We start from the raw sequence: 25,304 nt of genomic DNA on the forward strand, positions 1-25,304 counted from the left end.
CGTATCTGGTATGTGCCTGTGCTTGACCATACTTTCACGTTTCCTTAATGAGGTTCAGTGGTTTGTTCTATGGTTTTCAGTTCACGTAACAGCGTGGGAGTTTGACCCATACCAGAGAATCTGACAAGCTTACACCAGGAATAATAATTTCAAGTACACAGAGATTGGGAAGGTTGTGAAGATAACAACAACAAAAATGGTAAAATGACAATAAACTCAGAATCCTAGATGCAGTTCAATTACTTTTAGATTTAATCAACATAAAATATTTGTATTTTTTTTTGTCCCCCTAAATGGATAGACCAGATTTGTACTTACTTAGACAATAAATACACACATACATAGACCATAATAATGTTATAATTATATACATATTTACATACATTTCATATTATAAGAGTGTCCACATTTTATTACATTATTTGTATAATTCTTTAAATTGTCCTACTGCAGCAGCTATTTAAAGATACAAAGATACTGGTATTATGGTTAATTTATTTATTTATTTATTTATTTATTTTTAAAGGTATGAGGTCATGGTTATGGCTTGTAGTAACTATGACAACGCATCCTCCCTCCTCCCCTCGAAGCCTGGTCCTCCCCATTCTCTCTCTCTCTCCTCATGCTCTGAAGTACGCATGCTCCCGCAGACACACACCATTAGAATCTGCAAGATGGCGATGGCAAAGCTAGCAAGCGCTTTCATCCTCTTCACAACATACTGTGAGTTCATGCCAAAATGCAGTTTGTATTGATATTTCATTTTCAAGGAGAGTCGTTTATTTATTCTTTCTAAATCTGCTTTTATATCTGTTGAGATATGTACTACGTTTCCCTAGGTGTAACTTATACCGTATGTATTTAAAAAAATATAATAATAATAATCAAAACACATGTATATCTATGCTTTTTTAAATGCTATATTACATTGTATAAGTTGGTGTTTTGTTTTGTAAAGGTGCTTGTTTTAACAATCTGGTAGTTGCCGGCTGACAAAAGGGATACCGTTAGCTTTCTTGTAAGCAAGAAGCCATTTAAGTTACTGTGTTGTGAATTTCTTAATGTAAACGAACAACTACTAGTACTTGGCTAGTAAAGTTTAATTAAGTTTGGGTATAAATAAGCGTGAAATCTTTTTGTAGTTTTCTGAATTGTAACTGATGCCGTCTTTTCAAAATACCGCCTTCCATGTTTTGCATAACAAAAGTTTTTTTTGTGTGTGGTTGTTTTTAAATTTGAAAGATGTAGTTAAAACCAGACTGTACTTAACGAATAGGTTTTTTTTTTTTAAATTTGAATTATTGTGTTTTTTCGTTCGCATTGCTCTGTTAGAATTAAGGTGGAAGTTTTTAAGAAAGTTGGAGTCGTTCGGGCGAGATAACGGTTTTGAGTCGGAATAAATAAGCACTGACTCGCACTTCACAGACGCGGTCTGCATTTTTCACCAAGAAATGTAAAAAAATAACATCTTTACGCAACTTCAAATTAATATTTTGTTTTTCTCCAGTGTTATTCAGTATTATTTCCAAAGTTAGCCAACGTCGACCCGCAGTTTATATAGTTTAAACCATATAAACCACGTTTGTTTAGATAGCCTTCATCTGCCGACCCCTTGTTTATATATGCTTGTGTTAGCTTAATCCGAACTATTTTCTTTATCATTTTTTGAGTACCCCACATAGATTTCACAACACTATTTCTGAACATGATTTTGGAAAATAATTGTGTTTTCCTGTGTATTAGTGTTTATGGTATAATTAAGTTGGTTCGAAGACGAATGTCCCTTGCTGTGTGTGTTGTGTACGGTGTCCTGCGAGATTCAGAGATTTGTTTTTATTTAATTAATCAGGATAGAAAGGAGAGTAGTTTAATTCTTTACCGTGTGTTGGATTGTTGTATTTCCCAATAGAAGTAACTTGGTAACTCATTTAAGTTATTTTTTTTGTGTTTTAACCTTTTACATAATTAATCTGACCTATAAAGCAATCACACAGGCTACAGATACATAGGTAATAGATAAATACATAAATAAAATGTACATTTGAAATATACAATTGTATTGGGTATATTTAACAGACGATTATAATATTAAACTATAGCAGTGATTTCATAAATAATTCAAGCTGTTTACCCAGTATCACAATGGGTCGGAGTCGTATTATTAAATTCAATCAAACAATTTTGTAATAACAAATTCAATAGCTTGTTGGTCTGTTTGATTAAACAGAGTGTGTGTTTAAAAATAAATAAATCAGACACTTAAGGATTTAATACAAAAAGTGTTTTCCTAGTTATTGACTCCAGCAACAAAAACATGATTTCAGCAGTGGATTACATTCCACTTGAATATTTGCAGTATCTAATACATCTACAGGAAATGAAAAGTATGCAGATTCTTATAATCTTTTTATAATATCTCTACTGTGTTAGGCTAGACTGTGTTTTCTCCAGTAACCTTTCCCTTTCAGCTATGAGCACAACTGGTTAAAAAATATTACTTGATGCATTTGTCATTAGCATATGGTTATTAATAATGGACAATTACATTGGATTCCATGATTAGAATCTGACCTTTTTAGAGGTACAGTGCATTTAAGAATAAAAAAACTGAAAACCCAATTACCGGTACTTGGAACCTTAGTTCCAGTTCATATTTGTTTCTGACAGGACTCAGCAACAGTGGGGTTACATTTAAAGTGGCAGTATCCCACAGTAGTGTTCACAGTTAAGCTAATGTACATTCTTTCATAGTTTAGCCTTATCTGAACTTGGAAAGCCAACCTTGGCTACTTTCTCCGAAGGTAGTTTTATCTGTGTGGGACCGCTAACAAATACAGTGCTCCTGTTACAACTTGCATGCAAAGGAAGTTGAGTAATACAGTCAAGTCTTATAGTACAGGATGTATAATAGATAGGGCGACTCACAGCTATTTACTCCAGATTGTCATTAGTACAAAGGAAAGCAATTTAAGGTTGTTTATTTCTGGTTGGTAACAATATTCGGGTGCATGATTCCTCTCTGAAGAAATGTGCCGATTCTCAATTTGGAACAGCTTTGAGGATCAATCCCGTCATGTTTTTGTTATCCTTGGTATGCTTGAGGAAACACCTGCGGACTGCTGTTTTCAACATGCACTTGAAAGAGACAAAGACGTCTTAAATGGGGGGAAAACAGTTGTTAAACATGTATCGGGCATTGCAATTCATCTACAAACAACAAAACATCCAGTTTGAATGAAGATTGTGTGGAAGCTTCAAACATTCTGCAATGTATTGATCATCCGATTCTAAATAAATACTGTATTGATCCCACTTCAGGATCAGTGTTAATAGAAACTTGCCAGCTTGTTAGGAGAGGTATTGTTTTTCAAACTGGGTTAGAAGAATGAGCTCCGACACCATGTCTGGTTTTTTATTATGCTTTCCGTGACTGTAAACCTTCATTAAAGTAGTAACATGTGTAGGCTTCCTTTTGATTATGGGAGGATCTTGCCTTCAAGCCAAAGAAAGGACAGAGCCAGGATGTATCACAGAATCCTCACCCATATACAACTGAGAGTTTGGAATGGAATTCTTTTGGGTGCTATTTGCATAGAAAAAAGGTATCGTGGGTTTTAAGAATCACCCTCGCCTTTGTATATTTAAATACAGCGCCAAGGCCTTTTATTTTGAAGGCTCATATGAAGTGTTACGTAGACGCCCAACCTTGGCCACCTGATCGAAATAACAGCTCTCCTGCTTCATCCAGACTCGACTGCCGTCGCTCATCCAGCACAGATTAACATACATCATTCGGAGGAGCAGAACAAAAGAATTTGTAGCATGCAGGACTCTGATTCCCTTGTGAGCATGTCTCCTTGATGATGGCTGGGAATGGTCCCCGACCTTATATAGACAGATTTCGAGTCTGTGATCCACATCATACTGGGGCACCACTTCCTTTTGATATTTGCTTTGAGTCCGTTTTAAATCCTAAGCAGGATACAGGATACAGAATAAGTGTATCCAGTAGCTGCTGGGACAATGCGAGGTATGCGTAATGCTGTATGGCAGTGATGGTGTACTGCAATTCACTGGTATGAAGTCAGTTTCCGATTGATTTGAGTCTGGTAGTGTTTTCTTTTTAATGTACATGTTTGTTATCTGGTTGACCAGATTTGTTGAGCTATTTGAATTGCCCAACAGCCAGACACAGTTTTTGTTGACCATGTGGTCAATGCAGCAACAGGCTCCTGAACCAAAGTATTTTGTGCATGTTATGGAGCATATCCAGGAATGACTGGGCTTTGACGGCAGCACATGTCCTGTCGGCCACATTTGGTGTGATCTGTAGACTGGAACAGCTGGGAGGAGGCTGTGTAAGAAAGTGCTGGGAACACCAGGGTCATCACAGTCCTGGGCAATCCTTTTCAAGACTGGTACTCTGTGCTTTGCCCGTTTGGTTGGACATGTGCTTGTAACATAGTGTTGATCTTTTGAATGATTTAGAGTAGTTTCTTTTTTACCCATCACAAACACGTACTGTAGTTGTTTTTATTGAAAGACAACATGCTTTTGGGTTATTCAAGATTTACGTAAAAACTGCACAAATGGCCTCTTACAGAACAAATACCGGTAATACTTTCAAAGGGTCTCTTTAAAGGATCCCCTGCACATTTTACTGTCAAGTTGAAAGGTTGCCTACATTGTGAACTATCCAAATGGTATTAATATGTTTAGTAAAGAGGGGTCGAGATTAAGAAGGGGATAGATAATCTGAAGAAAGTTGTGCTGTATTTAAGGAATGGCAAACATGCACATTCTCTGAATGTAATACATGTAAGAAGACAGGTGTTTGTCACAGAGATGTCTGAGTTTGGCTCAATGAAAGTGTTCATTAAACATGACAAAAAAGGCAGGATCTTAGGATGTTTTTAAAATCATAACTCTGTTAATGTATTTTGAGCTGTTTGTAGATGGGTAAGCAATTTTGCATAGCATGCAATGCCCTTGAACAGCAAAACAAATACTGGTGTTAACACCAATAAACAGAACAAATTGCAATGCTGCAGACTCAGAAATTTCCAATAACTTAAGCTACTCTTTTAATAGGCGGAACAAATTGCACTACAGTAAAAAGGCATGTTAAAAATAAATCTACTTTCTGTTAACAAAATTACAAAGCAACATGCTTGCAAATCAACGTACAGGAGGCAATAAATGACTTCTCAAAGAATGTGTTTTAAAACAGGGAGAGCCAATGCTGTGAAGATCGTTTTCTTTATAAAGCGATACTGCACGCTAGTTTGGAAGCTAATGCTACGAGTACATTTTGATTAAATCCGTAGAACATTTTATCACTAATGTCTTTATTCAGTACCTGCAATTCTAATATGGAATGTGAAGCCTGAATGAAACTAAATGTATGCAGAAAAGCAGGATTCTTGCTTTATTGAGTTACAATACCACTGTACAATAGGAGGACAGTAGAGTTGCTATTGATCCACAATATATTGGAATGCTGTCACCAGTACTGAATGATTTAAACATGAATCACCCTCACACAGTACAGTGCAGTATATAATGTAGTGCACTGAGTTGTGTCCAAGGGTGGCATCTTATTCTCCTTTTATGGCTCCGAGGTACCAGCAGTACCTCAAAGCTTGCTGAATAAACGACAGCAATATTATGTTGATCTGCATTGCAAGTGTATATCACTAGATGTTGGGATCATCGTATCGTTGCCCAGGGACAGTACTGAGCAGATCTGGGCGCTGGCAATTCCATCCCAACTCTGTTTTTCTTACCGAGGGCCTGTTTGTTTCTTGCGTTTCCTGTTTGCTGGGGCAGGATACTGCTCAATCAGTTTAGTCTGATCGTTGACAGATTTGCTGTCTTCTGGAAACTGAAACTGAAGGAAATTGAGATCTAGCTTCGCTGAGTCTGGGTGAAAAAGTGTTTGTCTTTTTTTAAAATTAGAAACTACTAATAATAATTCAAACTTGCATGCGTATCAGTTTACTGCATGCTAGTCCGTGGTAGTGATTGATGCTTATTCTTTTTATCTACACTGTTTTTTATAAACTGCTGCTTGTCTTTTAAAACTCTTAAGTTGCACTGCACTGTAGTCGATTCAGTGTTTAACTAAAGTGCATAATTGGCAGTAAAACATAATGGAGCCAAGTCTTTGTATGTAAATATTGTTCTGTATGAAGCAGGGCCGTGGAATTTGTCCATGGTTTCTTATCTGGTTGCTCACAGGTGGCGATGTTATAGGTCTACATTTTTGTTTTTATAATAGCATGTCCTGTTCTGTACTAGGCAGGACAAAACAAAAACACCTCGCCCAGTGGACATGCAGTAACCAGGAGGACATGGAGAGTGTAACGCTGCAGAATGTTGCAACACTGCAGCCATGTAGAACGTGGTAGTTCTGCAGAACATGTGGAGTACTGCGCAGTATAATTCTGATGATGAAGGTACATTATAGATCAAGCGATTCTGTCTTCAGCTATGAGTCTGAAGAACATCTGATGGCCATACTGTAGTCTGTAATAAGTTCTCATTCAGAAGGAAGCAGAGTGCTTTAAATGGCTAGTTACTAAAAAGTCATGATCTTAAGTTACCAGAATGTTACATTGTTCCTAGAACCCTCACTTTCAGCAGGGTTAGCTGTGCATTTTGCAGAGTGAATAAACTCGTCTAGTGTTTGGACGTTTGATGTGATGTACAGTAGTCTCATACTAAACCTACTCGGAATCTCCCTTTTTATATGAGAAGGGTTGTTGCTGCTTTAGTCTATTTTTTAAGAAGGGCGATTGCTCTTTTTTTGCATGCTCTGTACAGTAAGTCCACAAGCAAGATAAAATGGAAATTAATTTGATCTTAAATTCCCGCTTCTTAATCCTAACCCAAGGCAATCGTGCGTCTCATTGAGTCTGAGAAGGCTTAGACCAAGACACAGTTCCCAAGGACTTGCAATACTGTTCGTATCAAACCAGCCCCCATTTGGTTGTCTCCAAATCTTTGAATTCCTGAGGGGATAGCTGCAGCGCTCATATTTTCTAATCTGTAATTGTTTGATTTCCTGTAATTACTGTAGGTAGACGATCATGCAGAGCTAGAAATAAGATCAAGTTATGGCTTTAATCTGAGGACGGTTTTCTCACACCTGAAAGAAATAAGTTACACGAGGGGCTAGATGACGGCTGGCGCAGTGGGATATGTTGAGACACTTCACCTCTGGGTGCAAATCTGATTTCAGGTTTCCAGAGTGATTTTCTTTTACAGTAGCAATTATTATTATTATTATTATTATTATTATTTATTTCTTAGCAGATGCCCTTATCCAGGGCGACTTACAATTGTTACAAGATATCACATTATACATTATTTCACATTATACATATATCACATTATTTTTACATACAATTACCCATTTAAACAGTTGGGTTTTTACTGGAGCAATCGAGGTAAAGTACCATGCTCAAGGGTACAACAGCAGTGTCCCCCACTGGGGATTGAACCCACAACCCTCCGGTCACGAGTCCAGAGCCCTAACCACTACTCCACACTGCTGCCAATTCTAAAGCTGTTACAATAACAGTATACTGTATAATAACACAATCCATTATTTAAAAATTAAACATCAGGTGTATTTATTGCAGAGCATAAGAACTAATTGTTTTCATTCTATTGTCATCCAATCAAAACATGTTAAATGTACAAACAGCCAGATTGTAAAGCATACAGTAGATCAGATGTTCCCATTTAAACATGTGAGATCCACAAACACTTTCATGGATTATTTGTGTAATATCTGGTCTCTTAACTCTGAGTATTGTATTTTTGAATGGCGCTAACACAGCCTAATAAATGACTCCACTGTCAACTTGCTGAGCAAACGGATACGGTTTTTGTACTTTAAAAAAAAATCAATCCCTGGGATGATCCCAGTTTTCCCGGGAGGTCTGGTAACCCAAGTCACAAGCCTGGGAAGGGGAAATTTAGGCAGGCCACGGTTTTGACACGGAGGTTAAGACCTCTGCTGTTCTTCGACACAGGGTCACGGGATCCTTAATGTGTGCAAAGTAGACAGGAGCTCGGTTTAACGTATCATCAGACGGCTGAGGTGCCAGAGCTTGTGTCTCTGAGTGCTTCTCACTAACAGTTTCTAATTAAACTATGCTAAGTTCTAAGTGTTTTATCGCTGCATGAGTGACCTTGGTAGTGTGCGGTGCTTTCTTCAGCCTAATGAGACACATACAGTTCATGCAGTAAATGATTTCTATCTCCAGAGATTTTCAGTTCTTCTCACAGTTTCAGAAAGGACCGATGGAACAAGCCACTCATGAATAACAAGGTTATTTGAATGTGGTTAAACTAAAAAGCTACTTTTTTAATGAAATGTGTGTTTGTTTTTTTATTTTAGCCTGTGGTGTGTTTCACTTACACTGTTTATAGGCAGGATGGAATACCCATATTAAATAAATAAATACTACATCATCCAGAAACACTATTTTCCTGGATCTATTATTGGAGACTTAAGCAATTTTGCACATTACAATAGTTTTTTTAAATCATTTTTTTTGTATATACCATGATGTGGAACTTGATTCCTCCAAGATACCCAGAACATACAGAAAGGATGTACAGTACAGTATTTCGGATTTCATGTACTGTAGCATGAAATCGAAAAAGTTTTCAGTTATTCTAGCAACATATCGATAGCTGGGTGTTTTCTGAAAACACAGCTATGGATTTTCCCTGGTCCCAGCTTTTATCAGTATCCCTGAACACTGCACGCTAATTAAAGCTCTTGAAGATGATCCCTGTATTCTTAGGAGACCTTCCAACACTTTGCAGAGCTCTGGAATGTCCAAGGTCCGCGAGAAGCGGCCTAGTGCACTTGTGAAGGTGTATGCAAATTCCAAAATTGACAGCAGCTGCTTTATCAGAAACAATTAGAAGCATGCCTACGTATTTTTTTGAATATGTTAATTTTATTTTCTTTAATAAAACCATCTCTCCATTATGCTGTAAAAATAAGAAACACTTTCACCGTCCCTCAAGTGGATGCTCCAACGCAGCCATCTACGTTTACCCATCGGTCTTTCTGTTTCATTAATGGGGCTCGTGTTTGAGAATCTTTTCAGTTACGCAGTAGCTGTAATTGGATTACTGTCGACCTTTTTTCTTGAAACAAGACACTTTTGTTATTAGCACCATGAAACAGCCAAGTTCTTGAACTTCCTAACAAAACACTCCATTATTGCCTTCAATAACACATGAATTTTTAATAATATATAAGAGAGTCCATTGTCTGTCTTTTGAACTAAATACTGTAGCGTGACAGAAGGTTGTTGGCAAGAATGGGCGAGTGCAGATGCCTAGAATATGGTGCTTACAGAAAGTTAAAAAGTAAAGAAATGGGAGAGACACGGAGGTGACACCGACAACGCAGCTCAGGACTTTATTTACAGGAAGATAAGAAAACCACGATGGTAGAGCATGGGCGGACGTACAGCAGGTATACTATTCACTGTACTTGCGGGATCTCGAAATCCCTAAACTAAATGCTATTCCTTATAACAATTGAAACCCCTACCCTGGTTACACACGCAGTTGTCGGTTTTAGTAGGCTGCGTTTTGCTGTAAGGACTGTAGAGTGACACGTAGTAATAAAACTTTGATACTTGGTTCATTTTACTTTTTAAACCCATTACAGTGCAGTTAGGAGCGTTCGTAGCATTGAGATACATACCAATATGCAGTCAGTATGGAGTTTTGGCATACTTACATCTTTGTCCACTGAAATATGATGGGGTCATCTGATGCCAGGAAATGTATATACATTTTAAACAAAGGTTAATTTTTTAAGCCTGGTGGAAAAATAAATCCATCGGTAGTGGCTTGCTGGACTGTACAGCTGCTGTTGGTACAAACGCATGCCTACCCAAGAAAGTGCTTTGCATTTTTCTGACATGCCATTCATTCAGATAGAGTTTGTAATTCACGTGCCACCACAATGCAGTTAGCATAGACCTGACGCCCTCATTCTATATGTACAATTACTGGTGCACTACAGTCATAGATTGACAGTGATAGCCTGTGCCATATCCGTCCAGACCTTTTTAATGTGAAGAATACAAGTGTGGTTACGTCATCCCGTATCAAAGCCGACAATTGTACATTTGCACAGCAGTTTTGAAGTGAACGACACTTCCCTATGCTTATACAGTAAATAATGGTACTAACACAGTCATACCTTGAGCAATATGTTAGGCACTGGCATCTGGATTGTGTTTTCTTCTCTGCTTTCTTGTGTAAATAATATGTTTTAATTACAGCGAGCACGTGTCCATTATATTACCTGGAGAGCGAGGGACATTGTGGGGCATTAAAAGGTTATCCACTCCCATGTAGAAAAAATATATTAAAAAGGTAAACTATTTAATATATGAACCCCCCCTCTCCAAAAAAATAAAATATTCTTGCTGCAGTATAGCTGAAATATAACAAGATACTTTTGCAGCCGGCTTAAGCTTTATTTCATTTCAGTTTTCATTTGACTCAAAGGGGTGGGATTTTTGTGGAGATTTTTGCCAAACGGGACGAGACGTTTGATCCCTTAAATAGTCTAGAGCTTCATGAATCCCCCGCTGTTCCCCTGAGACGTCAGCAGACTTAGTCCTACAGGTTGCTATTGTGGAGTGTTTTTCTTCCAAGTATTTTCTTTCTTTTTTAACACAAATCACTTGGACTGCGTTGGAGTCTCTTGTTTTTAGCTTGTCCCTTTTGACTTCCATTAGGTTATATTGTGTCAGGGTCATTGGAATGAGCTGATGATTAGCAGAGGGTGACTTTAATTGGAGTGACATTAAAGGTTTGACTGAATTTGATAATCACCCTGAATATTTGTTTCTGCATTCTTTGTTAATAAATCACTAATTTGTCGTCGGCTGCAGTGACACACATCTCCATTTGAAGGTGCTGGTCTCTCAGCTACCTCCCCATACTGGTGAGAGGCAGCGCTGCAGCTGACCTCTCCTTTTGAAGTCATTGCGTTAATAACATCTGGGCTTCCCCTTGAAGTTGTAATGTGGAGTGAGAGACTGCTTTGAGACATCCCTTTAAGCAAACCGTTTAATTTTGAATTGACGTACAGTCATGGAAATTGTATGGAAGACTGGTTACTGACAGCTCATTCTAATTCGGTATGATCGTTACTCTTAAGTACAGAAGCAAAACAGTATTGAAAACGTCATGTTCTTGCTGGTCACTTCACCGCTTTCCTAACATTTATCCATAACTTTGAACACTTGGTCGCTGAATCTGTGTACCACGAATAAAACGTCCTCGTCTGGCTGAAACTATTCCAGAGCATAGTTTAAGGCGTTGCCGGCTAAAGACCTTATCTGGGGTGGACCCTAATTATAGCAGACTGCCGAACACAGTGACAGTTATAAATACGCTCTGTTTTTTAATGCTGGTTTGCATTTCCTTGTCTTCGTTAACGACTAGTGTGTTAGGTGTGCAAACGGTTCTCAATTCAGTTGACCATTTTAGTTTTCTATAAAGGCAAAAAAGTTTGGCACACATTTTTAACATACTGTATTGCAGTTCTCCAGAAATGAATTTATCTTAGACAGTTGAGCACAGTGATTTGCTCTAGTGGAGACATTTGAAACGTGCCCCTATGACTCTGTGTTATTTACTCTGACAAGGCAACAGCAGGGGACGTTTCATCCTAACTGCATTAAATTTCAGAAGACATTGCTGGGGTCAAGGTACCGTAGGGTTTGAGGCTAGTCGCACTGTAGCTGAGTTCTCTGCAGTTAGTCGCATGCAATTATGCTGGTAGTCATATGAAGAGGTAGCTTTAATGAGCAAGCTTGCAGAATCGTTGCTGCACATTTTTTATTAAACTTTAAACATTGTGAGCTCCAGAGTGTGAAGAAGTGAAGGCTCTTAAGCAGGTAGTCGGAACATATCATGCCGAACAGACAACGAGTAAAAGCTTTATGAAAACAGCAAAGACTCCATGGATGTGTGGCGTTTTCTTCCCTGGTTTCAGTTGGAAGCGATGTTTTGATGAACAGGTGTGACCCCGTGTTGCTCCTGGAGAACAGTTTCTTAATCTCTGGCATTCGTTTTTCATTTGTGCACTCAGTTTAAAGAAACAGTCTGGTATAAACGGCATCTTGAATGGTTAGATTTACAATTGCATTTGTGCTTTAACAGTGGTTCACAACCTTTTACAAGGAGGGCAGGACCACCTGTGTGTTTGGGGATTGCCCCACGGACCACTACATTCACGGGACAAAATAACAAGGCTATCCTATTGCTTGAAGTTTGGGTGTGTGGAGATTTGGGGAATCTTTCACCACAGTTTGGGAACCTAAAAGATAGAAACCCAGTCCAAAACTCTCCTGACAAAAGTCTTTCTACAGGCAGCGATATGAATTTAGACCCAGCAAATTCCCTGATCCCTTATACAGCAGTGTAAATGTCCCTACAGTATGTTAGGAAAGTGTGATTCTCAGGTGCAGTGCTGTGCCAGGGAACCTTCTGTTTAGAGCCGCACAGTAAAGCCTGTGAGAAATGGCCTTGGCTGGAGCATTGGGAATGAAATCTCTGACCTTATGTCAACAGCTTGTCGAGTGTAGGCCTACTGTTGGCAGATTACACTGCTGCTTCTTATGCAGAATGGCCATTCCTTGTGTGATACTGTAGGGTTGGAGATTATCCTGGAAGGTTGGGACCTGCTCATGCCTTGTCTTCTCAGCAGTGGGCTGCTCAGGCACTAGCTTCAGGATGCAAACTTATCTGTCCAAGTTGTAAAGCAGCCAACAAGCAAGTCCTTGTCTGCTTGTGGGTACTGGCATAACGAAACATGTCTAGAAAACAAAGTGTTTGTGGTTGGCACTAAAAACTGATTGGCAACTCAAGCCCTGCTGACAATATGTTTTGCCACAAACACATTAGAAGTAGACAAGCCTTCGGCATAATGCCTTCCTTAGCTTTATGAACGTAATACAAATGAAGCACCAGCCAAAACAATGGTCTGCTGTGCTTGAGTTTCTTGTACTGTCATTTTACCTCCTGAAGTTTTGATGAATACAGCAATGTGGAGTGGCAGTCTCACTTTTTATTTGGCCAGAGACTCCATTATTGAAATTTTGATCTGGTTTTCATTTCACTCTTTAAAAGCAGTCTTAGCCCCAGCTTTTTAATGGGACTACAGTATCAACAACGTCCAAATGACATTCCAACCTGTAGCATCTCCTGTATGTACAGTATTAGTGTTGTATCCATGAAATATATAGTTTCTAGCATGCTGTTATATAAGTTTGATATACTGTACCATTGACACAGATGCCTATCATTTGTCTTGATTGAAAAATGTCAACACATGGTACTGTAGGTGTATGTGCCTGTATGGCTCCAATGGTCTTATTTCATCTATTTTAGTTGTACCCAAGCCAGGTACTGGTTGCAGCGTTACTGGGGCAGTAATGTAATACATTTGCACTTTGTGTTGCCTTTGCCACCAGGATGTGTGTTAGGGAAAGTGGGGTGACCCATCCCGAACTTTCACCCCAACTCTTCCCCCATGTTATACAAACAGATCGGATGTCTGTGCCTCCCGCATGGTTCCCTGGCCGTTAAATGCTCTGGCTGAGAGGAAAGAGCGTTCCTACCGAAACACCAACACCGCTTCATACGTTACAGTGAAGCACCTGCTTTTCAGTGGAGCCCCCCCCCCACCCCATCCAAGGACTGACCAGGGGCTTAGCTTTTAAAAAATCAGACAAGATCGGATTGCAAAAGTGTTCCCTGCTGAAACATCAACACTAATTGATACTCTGCAGGTTTGTCTCCAGAGGTCCCCAGTCCAAGTCCTGACCAGGTCCAACCTTCTTAAGCTTCTAAAGTCTGACAATCAGACTGCAAGGTGGCTTGGTTAGAGTTTCAGCTTCGTTAAGAGTATGGACCTTGTGAACATTTTTTTTTTTTTTAAGTGAAATGGGAGAACTGCCAAGCTGCGCTGTATCTGTCTGCATAATTTAAATAAAATCAAGTTAAAAGTTCAACGTAGCCCTTAATTAACTTTGGATTCATAGCAAAACTTGTGACAAGGTTCACCCTTGTTTGGATTTGTCAAAATCTATTTTTGTTGTAGAAGGAGACATTAATTTTAATTTTCCAGTTGAGATCCTGCAATGTGCCTGGGTTTTCTGGAATGCAGCTGCTGTCTCCTGTAAGCAAGCCTCCCTCCTAAGCTCTGTTATTGCAGGACTGTACTGTAAAAGCCCCAAAGGTTTTCTTTTCCTTTACGCAAGTCCTACGGTACTGTATAAACTTTATAGTCGAGCTGCATTCTCGCTGAACACATCAGTTCATGTTGCTTGGAGATCATGTAATCAGAATGAAGTGCCTTTGTTGGGATTGCATTGGCACCGCAACGGTGAAAGTTTCTCAGATCAGCCAAATGAATCCACTGTTTTAAAGTTACATTCAAACTGCAAACTGAAAGGACATTTTTTATTGTGCTGCCTTAGTTTCCTTAGTGCTAAGATCTAGCACGGCTATTTTGGTAACCGTTTAAGAAGAAAAAAAATAAAGCTTATATTGTCCTTTTTTAAATGAGTACAGATTTCAAAGTCAGTTGCAATCAATACAAATGAGAAAAGAATACTTACTTTGGAAACCTTTGGGAGTCACAGCTGTGGGAGAGGGCTCATGACCCAGTTTCGCTGATTCTGTTGATTTCAATGAAAATAAATACTAATTTGCTCGTATTTAAATCGCAATATTTTTAACAATTCCCAAACATATGTCCAACTAAAATGTTAAATATATTTAAACATCCAGCATCCCTGTGAAGACGTTGTTTGTCTTTTTATCCCGGGGTGAAAAGGGAACTGTTTTGATACTGCGTGTGGTTCACGGTACTGCATTGCATCTTAATTTGTCCATTACAAACCTGCTTTTGTTTATGAGTTCCAACAAAAGCAATTAATGGAATCTGCACTAGTGGGACATTAATGGACAAAAGACAAGGAGGGAGTCAGGTTTTCTGCATCAGCTGCTGTCACAGCATGGATCAAATCTGCTGTAAGGGGTCAGCAGGCTCAGGAAGCTTCCTTCTCTGCATGGCTCTTCAAAAATCTTACCATGAGCACTAGCAGTTCAACAGTCCATCTTTTTTTATGGGTGAATCGTGGTGCTTTCTTTACATGCTATATCATATCGGAATAGAGGTCTGATTTCATTTGAATTGTGACACAAGACCAAAAGCACAACATAGCTCATTGTAGATCACCAAGTGGTTCTTCAATGAAGAATGAGTGTGTTTTATAGTTGGTATGAATACGTACTGTACACTCCCTAACTCACTTAATTTGTCTTATAAAATAATCTCATCATTGAATGATCATTTGTTCCTATTATGCATCATACAGTACAAGTAGCCCATGAGGACCATCACATGTATTGTGATACATGGTGTCACGACCTGCATATCGTGATCCGTATAGTAACATTCGTTTATCGTACTCCCCTAATAAACACAGCAATAATTTGATTTTTTTTCCCCCTATGCAAAACCACTACAATACAGATTAGGACTATTGGGTTTTCTTTAATTTCCTAAACACGTTTAAATGTTTAAACTTTAGTGGATTTTGTGAACCAGTCCAAAGAGCCACCATGAGAAGCCATCTATTAGTGATACACTCCAACATTAACGTGGCTGAGACTCCATGTGTGCAACTCTTCATAGCTACAGTGAAAGGGTGGCGCCTGTCCCGAGATACATTTATTATTAAGCTTTTTCTATTGTTGCCTGACTTTTGGAACAGGAAATTGGGAGGATTATGACTATATGCCCCTGCTAAGTCAACAGTCTCCTCTAGTAGTGCGCTTGTATTGTGCAGCTGTCAGATGAGCCTTACTTCATGGGGTTTGGTCATCAGAACGATGCGTTTAACAAAGGAGGATTGTCAAGTCCAGCGCATCAGCACAATAGTGGAATAACAGAAACCTATGCAAGTGTTCACGTGCACCCTTCACCTCTGACCTCCCAGTGTTCTCTAAATAGATTGTGTTCTATTTTGATGACTGCCTTCTGGCACTCAGAGAACCTGATGTACTCCTTGATCTATATTTCCAAAATGGGTAACATTATCAACGAGGAAGGATAAAGAGCGACATACCCTGGTTAAAAGGAAATAATTATTCAGTTTGTTTGTATTTTTAAAGTGCTATGACTGGTTTGTTTTTTCTAATCCATTATACAGTAAAACCGAAATGCATTAGAAAATAGAAATGCGTTTCTTCTGAAGAATTGAAATCCTGTATTCATTTACAGTCTGAAAGTTTGGAAAACAGGTGGCGGCAGAGTTTGTCATTCAAACAAGAACAAAAATCCAAATTTAAAACCAAACTCCGCTCCGAGGACAGCTCGTCTAACACGCTCCCAGCCAACCCCGATACTGCCCGTCCCCAAAAAGAACGTTCTGAGAGATTTGCTTTGAAAATGATATTACTGTAAATAGAAAATCAATGTATTCCATATTGCCTGGAAGACCAAGCTGGGAAACTACATTCCTAATTAGGTTTAATGCAGGGGTCACTGAATGCAATGTGAAGTATTTGCAGAGAGTGGGCTGTCAGGTGTTACTAGCCTGCTGTAACTCTATCATTGAGAATGCAAGACAATTCACTGACGGTCTTGTAGTGGATTCATGTAACCAGCTACTCTTTGAATTGTGCAACATTCCACACTCCTTCAAGTCTAATAACATATTGAAAACGTACTGTGGAAGAGATTTTAAATGGAATACCATTTAAAGTGCCTAAAGTGTGTTAAGCGTAGATTTACAGCTGTACCCTTAACATAGAGTACGCTACTGAAGACCAAATCAGCTTACACAGCTAGAGTGTAGAGGAGCATATTACAATATGCAAATATCTCCACATGTGAAACGAAGGGATTTGCAAAGTGTTGATGCACACACTGCTTTAAATAAGAGAGGTGTCAGATGCTGATGCTGTGTTACCTCATGGAGGGATTTATTTGCACTTTCCCTGCATCCCTGAGAGATAAAGAGCAGAGTCGTTTCAGTGTGTTGATAGGCAGGCATGATAAACATATTGCAAGATGTTTTAAGCCTGGGCTTTGTACCTGAACTGCAACTAATTAGCGAGATGTGTGGCCTTGATTTAAGTGCTGACAGATTCTAAAAATAACTGGTAACCTATTCACACCGGGGCTGAAGAATAGCTCAGTGACAGCTCTGACTGCTTCAAATTATCAGGCATACCATTGCAAACCACCAAGCCTGCACTGGACTCCCACAGAGAGAGCAGGACAGACTGTGAGCCAGATAGACTTGTATTGCACCGCGATGTTAATTTCTCACTTACTGTACAGGTACTACACAGTGTCTTGCTTTCGTTGAAGCCATCACTGTTTGTCTGATGTGAATCAAGCACATTAGTTTCCAAGCTAACTGCCAGCAGACTTAATGTTTGAATCCCTTTCAGCCATTGGAACCTGGATTTAACCTGGATTTGTTTTACAGTTGTTTTAAAAGTACTTACAGTAGCAGTACTGGTTTTAACATCATACATTTCTTGACAAAAGGGAAACTAACAAGCATGGTTTCTTGTACCTTACTGTCGTTGAACCAGTCTTGTGTTCTTTCTTTGGGACTGCCAAACAGCCTAATAAAATTGCTCATGGTTTCAAGAGTCTAGTCACTGGAGACTTCATTTATTTTAAACTCCAACTGTGGAGGCTAATAACAACAGTCATTTAAATGTGTTTGTTATTGATTTAAATAAACATTAGTAAACCTGAGTAGCATTAGGAGGAAACAAGTTGTGAATATCTTTTGTTAACTTTTATCCCAGAAGCTTTGAATAAAACAGCTGCATCCTGCTCGATAAGGAGTAATGGGGGGTGTCCAGGAGATTGCCTGCACAGCAACATGGAGTAGCTCAGCTGCGGTGTCTGTTTGTATTGAATCCAGAAGCTTTTGGAATGGTCCAGTTTTCCAAAGGAGTGGTTTTAACAACTGGATAGTCACATCTGGTTCACAGCGTGGTCTCGTATGCCTGCATGCCTGCAGACACGTGCCTATAGTAGAGGTGGAGAAATTCACACGCAAGGTGACTAACTGACTGAACCCCCAGGCTCACACATTGAGCAGAGATTTAAAAACCTGGTCCTTTGTAATAATCCCTACTGCACGCTGGTCCTCTCTTATTTCATAGGCATGCTACAGACGTCTGCGGTGTCAACAAAGCAATGTGCCTGACCTTGTCTGGTGAAGTTATTCCTGACCAAGCGCTCTAGCCTGGTTTCAATCCCATTATTACCCATTTTATGTTACTTCTTTTTTAATATCCATTAATAAACCCTGGCTACCACATCACACAACTGTTGTACAAAGTGAAATAGTTCCCTCAGCGCTCGCGTCAGTGCGTCAAGCACCGTGGCTCCCTCTAGTCTGGTAGGCTTGGCGCAAGGGGGGGCGGGTTTCTAGGTAGTGTCGGGAGTTTTTTTTTTATCCTTATTGCTGTATCTGTCCAGGCAAAATGTAAATGTAGTTACTGTAAATTTGCTTTTAAAGACCACGGGCAGTATGTTCAGTCATAGCGAAAGATGTAAATCCACGCCTAGCTTAAACGTTACCATTCCAAAGTCTCTCATACAGTACTATGTTGACATCTGAGAACGTTGTGTAGTCTACTGTATATCAGGCATTGAAATCCTGTGAGCAATGCTGTCTACAAAGGGGGCAGATACCATACCAGGATTTTAGTATCCCAAAGTAAGCGAGGCATAAGATAAAGTATACAGTAGCTGACCACATTGTAAGGGTTTACTGCACCTTTAAACACGTGGATTTCTCTTCTAAAGTACAATACCCATTTTTACATACACATGTCAATGACGTTTCAATCCATTGTCACAAGACTAGGATTATCTAATAACGCTTAAGGGAGATAAGTCAGTCTATTGGTTGAGCATGTTCAGCCTTGTGGCAGGGCAATGTACTGTATCATCAGGGCTGTGGCAGTTAGCTTGGGAAGCTGTCCATGAACAAAAGCTTACCATGCTAATTATGAAGAGATTGACCTTCTCTTTGCTGAATGAAAATCTAAATAATCCGTCATCATGGCTCTGTTTCCTGGTACGTTGGCATTGTTGATGTGCAGAATCGGAGGGGTGGGGGGGTCTATTCTTGAGCTTTCTGGAGGGAGTTGCGTCCTTTATCTGAGAAACACAGTGGGACTGCTGAGACAAAGCAAGTGCAACCCTGTTTGTGTATTTATAGTCTAAGCAGATAAGACTAACTCAAATCAGACCGTGGCTTTTACAAAGTAGAATGATAGGGCAGAGGGTTATTATTGAGGTGCCTTTGTAGAGCTTTGGGGTTGCTAATATTATTATTGCAATTAGCCTTTAGTCCACTCATTTTGTGAGTTAATCTGATCTGTAAAAATAATTAGGCTGCGGGCAAGTTTTCATTGAGTTATGTGCCCAACTGGGTCAGTTGCTGTCGTGACAGCTTTGAAATCATTTATTACAGAGGATCATTTCAGGGTTTCCTTTTAAGATAAATCAATGGGTGAGTTACAATAGTCCACACTTCTGCTGAGCCGGCTGCAGGATTACAGTACAGTCCCAGGAAATGCAGTAGAAAAGCTAACCTTTCATCTCGATAGTCCCACAGTGAGTACAGTACAGCACTGTTGATGAGCTGTGCGTAGGTGCAGTGAGATTAGACGATGTGAATTGTGTAGTATTTCAGAAACACATTTCATTAACTGCTGTCGCTACCCTACTGCCCTACAGTACAGTATTTCATGCAATCTCTTTATAAAACCGTGTACCGGTGAACTCTGTCTTAATCCCAGGACTCTTCCAGTGTTTAACTAATGTTAACATTTAAAGTGTTTATTCCAAGCGAATGCATGTCATCAGCTCTTACAAAATGATGTGGGTTCAATCTCCTACAGATCCATTTACACAACAGTATGAATGAGAGGGCCAGTGAGACGAGGAGCTCTTCAAATAACATTTACAAATCATTTTGAAATGTCAGGGCTTGAACTGCCATTGAAGAGTTTTTACTGTGCTGCTATAAGATGCCTTTTTCTGGTTAAGAGTGAGTAATTCATAATAAAACCTGGAATGGAGCAGTGGGTGCTGCTGTATTTTTTTTGTCCTTGATATAACTTTGCAAACTTTTCACTAGAGCGAAAGCGTACTGAATCTGTCTCTTGTAAGATGCATGCTCATGGGTCAGGTGCGTTTTGTTTCCTGTAGATCTATAAGGCTTTAATTCACAATGCACAATACTAGCTGCCACGCTACTGTCGACTTTATTCAGAACTCATTCACTCCCACAGCCTGAAACTGGGCCGTAGAACAAAGGTTCCGATTCACAAGTAGTCAGGCAACAGAGCTGTGGTACAGTATGACTGTTTTAAACAAGAAACAAGAAGAACAGCAGTGTTCCTCAGCTGTGCAAAACAGGATAATGATCTTATCACACAAGCGGTCTGCACTGAAATGAGGCTTGCATTGTACCAGCTCGCCACCCCTAGAACATTGCATGGTTAAGTTCGAACCAGCTTGGGTAGCAGAATGTCCACAATCTTACAGTACTCCAAACCTTCCGGAATGAAATAAATATACCTTTAGAATTTAATAAAAGCAATAGGTTAGCTTAATATTTCAATTTTACTTCGATGCTGACATGAGAGTGTTCCTGTCGGCTCCCGAAAAAATTATAACTAGAAGAAAATCTTCGGGTCCCATCCAAATGCTTCAGAGCACAGTCAACCGTTCTGCAGACAAAAGTCACAATATTTTATATTCCTTGTAGTACAGGATAGAGTCCTGCTTTCTTCTGGGTTTTTGTTCTAGCTTTGTCTACCACATTAAGTACTTTCATTTTACTCATGCTGCAGTATTTACAGCAGAACGGAGACCTGAGAATTGGCTAAGCTAGGGGGAAATTTAACTGTGCCACAGTTTAATTGCCCCAGGTATTGGGATCTTGCCAAAACACCAGTCATGCCCTGTTACTGTATTATCTCAGAGACTATAACCAGCCTTGTGAAGCATCTCAGATCTGCAGAGCAGAATCCAAGGGGCTTAAACTTTAACAGGCGACTCAAGTAAGACAGTCAGGGGGAGCAGATTAGAACAGCGAAACAAAGACAAAAGAAAAGTTCAGAGATTTCACAGACTTGAGACACAGTGAACTGTAAAGAAAGCAGGTCCAGCTACCCTTGGGGTGATCAAATCAGCCAGACAGGGAACTCTCAGATGGATTTTGTAACTTCAAACTAAGCAATAAAAAAAACAGGCTTGAGAAACACGGCTCTGACCTCAGGTGAAACGTTCAGGGCAAACACATTATAGATGCTTCAATTACAGAGGGATGCGTGCTGAAAAAGCCAACATCACCATGTATGAATATCAAATACATACAGTTGAAAGAAAATGTATTGGGTGTTTTGTTGCTGACTTCTATACTGCACATGTAAAGTTCAGTTTTAAAGTCAGGTGCCTGTTCATGTTGCAATAAAACAGAATAATGTTGTATAATAAATGTGTATTCTAGGTGCAAGTTCAGACATGATTGCTGAACTACGTTAAGCTGTAGTAATAACCTATAAAGTGTTATAATAATTTGGACAAACAAACTTTGGACTTGGATTTTATATTCAGCAGCAGCACAGTAGTGTGCATTACACAGACTGGCAGCTATTTTAAGAATGCACTTAAACTATGTCACAACATTCTGGGAACAAAGAGATGAACCCAATGGTCTCTCCTTCCTAATAACACATTTCTTTAAGCGTTTGTTTTTAGACAAGGTCAGGTCTGGAATTATATTCCAGATCTTTTCAAACATTTATGGTGCTTGTTATTTATTCATTTTAAATCTGAGGCCCACAAATTAGCTGCAAGACAATGTTTGAACTGTTTGCTGGAACAGCAAGTTGTTGTGCTCTGACACAAAGAATGCCCCTTTATTCTGAGTGCAGCTCAGAGAAATAACCCACAAGACCAGAACAATGTATAAGAAACATCACAGCACCTTCTGAATTCCATGCATTCGAAACAGACAGAAAGCTGTTTTTGTTCAGGCAATTAATTGTGTACTGGCAAATCCATGCAGTGATCAACGCTATTGTAAGGTTAGTTAATCGAGCAGACAATACCATGAATGTACTAAGACAGCCTTGTGTTATATGCGAAAACTAATACAGGCAGCTGAATTATTTATTATTTTTATTACGTTGTAAAATGTGTTTCTGTTATATTCTAATGTGTAGTGGAAATGTTTGGCGTGTTGAAAATAGTGTTGGCTAAGTTTGCAAAAACAATTACAGGTCGTTTTATCTCAACAAACTTTAGGATCCCTTGCCTGTACAGCAAGTAGGTTTTTGTACAGTAAAATACTGCACCGTACTGTCCAGTAATACCACTTGTAAAGATTCTCAAATCTCTTAAAGTCCTTTTTCCAATCCCCACCTAAGCAGACTTACAAAGTAGCGTAAGACCCCTAATAATTGTCTTAGTGTTTTGGAAAGGATAATCCTTTGTGCTTATGTGCTTGAAGCTTTGCTGGCCATGTACTGTCGTTTCTACAGTAATGAATTGCACTGTACTGTATATACAGCAAGGATGAAGAGACTAACGAGGATGTTTCCGCTGATAGCCAGCTGTACACAGTAAGAAAGGTCACAGCAGTGGAATATAATCCAGCTGTGTGTCAATTTTAATACACGATACCTCTCCACTGGCTCTACTGTACAATCCTGGGCCTCCCTTGAACTCTGAAAAGGGCATTGTTTGAAGGTCCTGCTTTTGAATCAGTTAGCCCTGTACTGTACATCAGTACAGCACATTTTTACATGTATGAGTCTCCCGATACATTTGTCACTTTACCAAAGCAATTTACTGTATTACCACGAAGAACAAGTACTGTGCCCAAGAAGAAACTGTTCAGATCTTGCCATGTAAGATCTCCTGCAATAGTCAGGAATATTAAGCTGCAGTAGGATACTGTACAGCTATAGCCAGCAGTTTTGCATGAACACATTTTGCTTCATAGTCGAATGAAACCTGCTGAATAATGTTACGTTAACATCTCGAATTACATACCGCTTTGTAGTTTTCCCATATACTTGGCGGATAACTGAAAAAAATTGAAAAATGTGACATTTCAAGATCTAGCATGAAATACTGAAGTACTGGATTCCGGTAGACTTTTGCAAAATCATTTTGTAGTTTCTTTGATTTCCATGATGTTAAATATCCAACACTTGTAGGCTAGAGCACACTTGTCAACAAGCAGTTGGGAATGGACCAAGTGTCTGTTGTTTCTGCTCTTACTGTACGTCAGGTTTTGTGTTTATCGTGATTGATCTAATCCCACAAGATTATCTTCGAAGGACTGAGGATTTAGTGTAATACGCGTACACAAATCAAGAGGTTTGTTGTGGGACAATTCAAACTAATGTTCCATTGCAGGGAACTAACACACACTGTTCTGGGTAGCCAGCCACACTTGCATTGCAAGAGTATTTCTTTTTTCATTCCCTGCAGATGGCTGTATTGAGGCCTCGGGTGCAGCAGCAGTGTTGATGTCAGCGCGAACGCTGCTTCTGCTGCAATCACACAGCCCTTTTAAGGATATGCTGGCTGTGTACATTTTGGCCATATTAAGAACGCGATGTCTAGACCATGTGTTTTTTTTTTGTTGGTCAGAATGCTGTGCTGCTTTATTTAAGGGGATCTTTAGTACAACAGAAACCCACAACATCCAAGTTGCAAAAAACAAGTGATTCCTCACAGTAAATGGGATGCACTGCAGTACAGCATAAAACCAACTGGTGGCCCAGAAGGTTTAGCTGCCTTTTTAATTTTTCTCTTAAGTCACACCTACAGTATAGTTATTTTACATTGCTGTGAAGGGATTGCTTTCTTCAGCCGACAGGGTAAGGTACTGTGGAAAGAGTAACCTCTCTCGTCTTCTCAACTCCAAAGTCAGGCTATATACTGTACTGTTTCAGAAGAAGCACTTTTGTAATGAATGTAACAGTCTCGATATGAGAGAGTACGAGAGAAATGAATGCAGTTTCTTGTTTACTTTTATTGTTTATGTTCAGGAGCTTGTCAGATTTACAGATGAGCTTATAACAGAACAGTTAACATGTTTATAAGAAGGAGCCAGAAATGCTGTACGGTAGAGAAAAGCCTATATTGTGCATCGAAAAATAAATAAATAAAAACATGACCCTTTCCTTAACCATTTGGTTGTCATATTTTTTTGTTCTGATGAGGTGTTGTAATGCACAGAGCTTTGAGAAGCATTACACTGAGATTAGTTAAAAAAAAAAAAAAAAAAAAAAAAAACGGCCGTGCTTACTGGGAAAGAAAGATTCAAACTTTACACAGACTGTCAGCCAAAGAGAACATGAAGAGGGGAGGAGGAGAGGGAATGTAGGCCAGCAGGCAGCACCTGCCTTGTGTGGGGCTTGCTTTGCACATGGATGGCTTGAACCACCTCAGACTTTAAATCTTACAGGGCAAGGCTGCTGGGAATGAGTGGCAGATCTGCTCAGGAACCTTGTCCTTCCAAATTAAAATTGGTTAACATTTCACATGCTGTAGAAGCTCCAGTGTCAGGAACAGAGCTACTGAATGCAGACACTGTCAAGCTGTCCTTTAAAAAAAAAAAAAAAAAAAAAAAACACCAGATACCTTTAGCGATATTTCTTACATTGACCAGTGGGAGAGTGTTGCAGGGCGAGAGAGGTTAATGGCTACACTCCTGTCATGCATGGCTAGCTCACATGGGGATGGATAAAACAAAACTTTGACATTCGGATAGAATTATGAATTATCATACTAATTTGAATTGGTGGTGTCTTTGTTGTGCAGTTTTTTATACCAGACACGTTGAACAAAGTCATTTGTGTTCTTACACACATTTTAGCTGAAGTGATTTTTTATTTATTTATTTATTTTTTAAATAGTTCTTAAAATAGCAAACTGCGTGTCAGTGTGGTATGAGGGCTGCTTTCCCTCCGGCTCCAACGCTTTCCGTTTTGTTTTGTGTCTGTCTTGTCATAACTGTGTCTGTCTTGTCATATTTTCTGCAGCAGGCCTGCTGTGTTGCTGAATTTCAGCTTGTCTGCACCAGAAGGCACAAGACACTCACTTCAAAGAGGAGCATCTGCTTCCCCCTGAAGAATCGAACTGGCTATAATTAAATATATCC

The 25,304-nt window shown here is 39.4% G+C and overlaps 1 protein-coding gene across 2 annotated transcripts in view; it reads left to right on the plus strand.

The window, feature by feature from the left end:
* The first annotated feature begins 597 nt into the window (after positions 1-597).
* Positions 598-25,304, plus strand: part of LOC117397181 (junctional adhesion molecule 3B-like) — a 33,620-nt gene continuing 8,913 nt past the window's right edge. Inside the window, exon 1 of one of the 2 annotated variants that reach the window (XM_059010159.1) lies at positions 598-723. In XM_059010159.1, the coding sequence (XP_058866142.1) occupies positions 639-723 (85 nt within the window). In that variant the 5' untranslated portion in view covers positions 598-638. Of the gene's footprint in view, positions 724-9,474; positions 9,509-25,304 lie in introns of those variants that run through there. The other variant, XM_059010160.1, reaches the window with a different exon arrangement.

Source organism: Acipenser ruthenus, chromosome 40 (genome assembly GCF_902713425.1).
Source record: "Acipenser ruthenus chromosome 40, fAciRut3.2 maternal haplotype, whole genome shotgun sequence".
Classification (NCBI taxonomy): Eukaryota; Metazoa; Chordata; class Actinopteri; order Acipenseriformes; family Acipenseridae; genus Acipenser; species Acipenser ruthenus.